The 4,386-nt window shown below is 38.7% G+C and overlaps 2 protein-coding genes across 2 annotated transcripts; both read right to left on the reverse strand.

Annotated features, from left to right (window-relative positions):
* Nucleotides 1–1,279: 1,279 nt before the first annotated feature.
* LOC137617474 (uncharacterized) lies at nt 1,280–1,690 on the reverse strand. The gene has a single exon (XM_068347495.1). The coding sequence runs from the start codon at nt 1,688–1,690 to the stop codon at nt 1,280–1,282; it is 411 nt and encodes a 136-aa protein (XP_068203596.1).
* A 51-nt stretch (nt 1,691–1,741) lies between these two features.
* Nucleotides 1,742–3,724, reverse strand: LOC137617475 (uncharacterized). Its single transcript, XM_068347496.1, has 3 exons — nt 2,884–3,724; nt 2,488–2,739; nt 1,742–1,977 (listed from the first exon to the last, which is right to left on the reverse strand). Exons 1-3 carry the CDS (start codon nt 3,722–3,724, stop codon nt 1,742–1,744), a joined length of 1,329 nt encoding a protein of 442 aa, XP_068203597.1.
* Nucleotides 3,725–4,386: the final 662 nt, after the last annotated feature.

Consider the following 4,386-nt stretch of genomic DNA (forward strand, 5'->3'; position numbering starts at 1 on the left):
CTGTCAGTCATCAAAAACTTTGATCCTATTTCCAGAAACAAATAACTGTTATAGTGTAATTCCAACACTGATAACTATCAGGATAAATAATCTTTTCAAGAACAACTCAACAATTAACAAACAAATTACAGCAGTAGCAATCCAAAACAGACTGAACAATGTTTACATGTAAAACAGACAAAATATCTACAATATAATTTAACCCTAATCACCAAGTTGAAAAACAGAGCTTATTAAATGATTATATACACAAATTGTTTCTATAAAATGCTGCATTTACATTCTTGGCCCCATAAACAAATTATTTGTTTATCAAAATCAATCTTATAAATGCAGGTGATATAAATAACATCTATAATAAATGTAATATATTCTCAAATCCTTTGATTCGAATAAAAATAACTATTATAATAATTATTCCTTTACTGCAAGGAGAAGAACAAGCTTTTGAATGGGTCGATGGAGCTCTGATGTTTGTGTCTTTAAAACTACACTTCGTACAAAACCGGTTATGTCCTTTCCATTTCTGATAACACGACCCATCATCCAGTTACTCCTTAACTGATTATCATCTTTTACAAGGACAATATCACCAACTTGAAGTGCCACTTTTCCTTGTTCCACTTCTGTCTCTCTTGTAATGTTGATAAATACTCTCTTCGCCATCTAGTCAAGAATAAGTTAGCCAAGAATTGAACATATCGCCACCTCTGTCTCAGATACATATCTCCCCCTCTGAAAAAACACCAGGGGGGCCTCACAACACTTGATATCTGTGTGAGAAGCTGTGCTGGACTGAGTGGTTGTAAGTCATCTGGGCTGTCACTGACTGTGGTCAAATGACGGTCATTCACTATAGCCTTAACTTCCGTGAGAAGAGTGCGGCAACTCCCATCATCCAGTCGTCCAGCATGTTCCTTGAAGAGAGGAGTCAAGACCTTTCTCACAGTTCTAATCTAACGTTCCCACACACCTCCCATGTGACTAGCTGTAGGGGGATTCAAGGACCAGCTGATGCTTTCTTCTGAGAGGAAAGCTCTGACTTTATCATCATTCATCTCTCGCAGTAATTTCCTCAACTCCTTCACAGCTCCATGAAAGTTTGTCCCATTGTCACACGAAATATTCTTTACATTTCCTCTTCTAGCAACAAACCTTCCTAAAGCATTTATGAAGGACGATATGTCTAAGGAATTGGCTGTCTCTATAGAATTGCTCTTGTATGCAAGCAAGTAAATAATACACCGTACCTCTTCCTGATTTGCCTTCCTTCTTTGATTTACTGTGTCCCAAAGAAGTCAACACCTGTGCGTGTGAATGGAGCAGCTGGAATTACTTTTTCCAATGGTAAATCAGCCATCTTCTGGTTTAGAACAGGGTCTCTAATTTTTCTGCAAATGACACATCTTTGTAGAACCTGGCGGACACTTGCATTGGTACGGATAATCCAGTAAAGTTTTCTAAGTTTTGCCATCATATGGTTGCGTCCAGCATGAGCTAATTTTTCATGTGTGTAACAAATAATCGAAGCGGTAATATGACTCTTTCTAGGTAATATCATTGGATGTTTCTTGCCAGCTGAAATTTCTGCTTTGGAGAGCCGTCCATTAACGCGAAGAGGCCTGTCTTTAGGATCAATGAAGGGATCTAGTTTATAAATGCTACTGCTACTACAAAGTCCTCGGCCCATTGACCCTTCGCTCTTTTGTAAGAGTGTCACTTCCTTACTAAAAGTTTTTTTCTAGATATATCTGATGACTGCTTTTCCAGCAGCATCTAATTCTTCTGCTGTAATTGAACCATTAAGTTTAGCTTGTCTCTTAGATTTCAGTATGGAATAAAGACGGTGATCCATAGCAACAGCCATCCTCAACCGATGCCATGAAGAATAATATTTAAGAAACTTATCAACAGCATTTCCCTCTTCATCTTCTGGATGCACTGCAAAACTTGTAGATCCTTCCAATTCAACTACACCTTAGGGTATATAATTTTTTCACAGCTCCTCTGGTCCTCTAAGAAAATATGGGCCATAAAACCAAATGTTACTGTTCAGCATTTGCTGACTTGTGAAACCTCTTGATGCAATATTAGCAGGATTCTCTTTACTCTGAACATATCTCTACTGTGTATTTTCAGAGAAATCCTTAATTACTTTCTCTCTATTTGCAACAAATATAGGAAATCTCTTTCTATCACTAAAAATATAGTGGAGAAACTGTTGTCGAATAAGTGTGATAGAATGTCTGGTCCACTGTAAACTGGAGCTCTTTCAAAATGTGTTGTGCGAGATTTATGGACACCACTGCAACATTCAATTCCAGTCGGGGTATGGTTGTTGCCTCTACAGGACACACTCTAGACTTTCCTATCAGCAGAGCAGTAGAAATCCCCCCACTGTTATCGGAAAGTCGTATGTATGCTACAGCACCATAGCCTTCATTACTAGGATCTGAAAAAATGTGCACTGTGTGGAAGTCACTATACCAAATTCCTTTGGTTTGACACATCTTGGAATCTTTAGGTTACCCAGGATTGGTAAATCATCAAGCCACCTTCTCCAGGGCTTCAGGTATTTTTCGGGAATAACATCATCCCATCCAAAGCTGCTATCCTGATAAACTTTGCGAAGAATTCTCTTAGCTGGCAAAAGAAAAGGAGTCACAAAACCAAGAGGATCATAGAGGGAACATACTGTTGACAAAATACCTCTCCTTGTAAGTGGTTTTTTGTCCAAGCCTGCGGAGAAAGTAAAGTAGTCATTTTCAATATTCCACTAAAGACCAAGAGCTCTTTCTACACGAAGTTCATCATAGTCCAGATCAAATGTTTAAAGATCTTCTGAACGGTCCTTTTGTGGGATTGATTTCAACACCAGCTTACTGTTACTCACAAACTTTGTCAGCCGAAAACCTCTTTCCTTCAATGCTGCTGTAACGTCTTTCACAAGTCTTAATGCCTGCTCTTCTAAAGGTACAGACTTTAAATAGTCATCCACATAAAAATTAGTCTTAAAGGTGCGTTCTACATCTTGACCATATTTATCTCCTGCATGGTCAGCTGCTGCCCTCGAAGCATAATTGGTGATGCTAGGTGATGATACTGCTCCAAAGATGTGAACACCCATTCGATACTCTGTAAGTTCGCTTTCAAGTTCACCACCAGGCCACCATAAGAATCTTGGGTATTTATGTTGAACCTCTGGTATCTGAGGTTGGTAAAACATAGATTTTATGTCACCCATCAAGGTCACCCTTTCTAGACGAAATCTGATGAGCACTCCAATCAGGGAATAAGTCATATCAGGAACTTGCATCAACTTGTCATTAAGGGAACTACCCCGGTATTTAGCACTACAGTCAAAGACTACTCTAATCTTATTTGGCTTTTTTGGAAGGTAGACACAGTGATGAGGCAGATACCATGCAGGTTGTTCATCATAAGACTGATCCTCTGGAACCTTATAAGCATATCCTTCAGTCACCAATTTCTCAACAAATTCCACATAATCTTCATGGTACTTTGGATTTAGTTTTTTTTTTCTTTGCCATTGTGCACGTTTCACTGCCTGTTCTCTATTGTTTACCAAGTTAACTTTAGAAGTTCTTAATGGTAGTGGAAGCTGGTAGTCCTCCATTGGTAAACTGAATGTTTTCTGCCACTTCTTTGAGGAACTGTTGATCTTCTTGTGACAGACCCTTCTCATCCGGAACTCTACCAACATCTTTTCCACTAAAGTCTCTTTCAACCATATGGACCACAGCTGCCGGATGAAATCACTTCTTTACCCTTTCAACTTCCCGATGAAAGACATGGTGACGTGAAATACTGTTCTTCTCTGTAGAGTATCTAAAATGTAGAGGGCCATGGTGGTAAAGAAGTGCAAAAGAATCTTGACTCTTGGCTGGAAGCACCTCTAATGGTTGCAGGGATTTGGGGCAATTACTGCCAACCAACAAACCAATCTCTAGATCTGCTCTATATTCAGGAATTAGATCAGCAATATTCCCAGACTGGCTACCTTTTTGAGCAATTTTGGTTTTGGTATCTGTTGATGACTCACTGGGATATCTTAATGAGTAAAAGTTTTTGGCAGATCAAGTGTTGTTTTCTTCCATATCTGTAACACAAATTATTAACCTCCAAAATATTCACAATGTTTACGCCATGCATGGTTTGAAGCTTCAAACATGTCTCTGTTCCAAATGCACATATCTGCTCTCGTAAACTCTGTGATGAAACAACCAGTGCTGCCATTATCAAAAAAGGCATAAGTGTCCAAGACTACTCTGTTTCCTTTCTGATATACTTTTACTGGGAGAATAGCATGTAATATTGTATTTACTTCACTAACATGATTGGTAGTACATGTGCTAACAATAATTT

The sequence above is a fragment of the Palaemon carinicauda genome, chromosome 23 (genome assembly GCF_036898095.1).
Source record: "Palaemon carinicauda isolate YSFRI2023 chromosome 23, ASM3689809v2, whole genome shotgun sequence".
NCBI classification, from domain to species: Eukaryota; Metazoa; Arthropoda; class Malacostraca; order Decapoda; family Palaemonidae; genus Palaemon; species Palaemon carinicauda.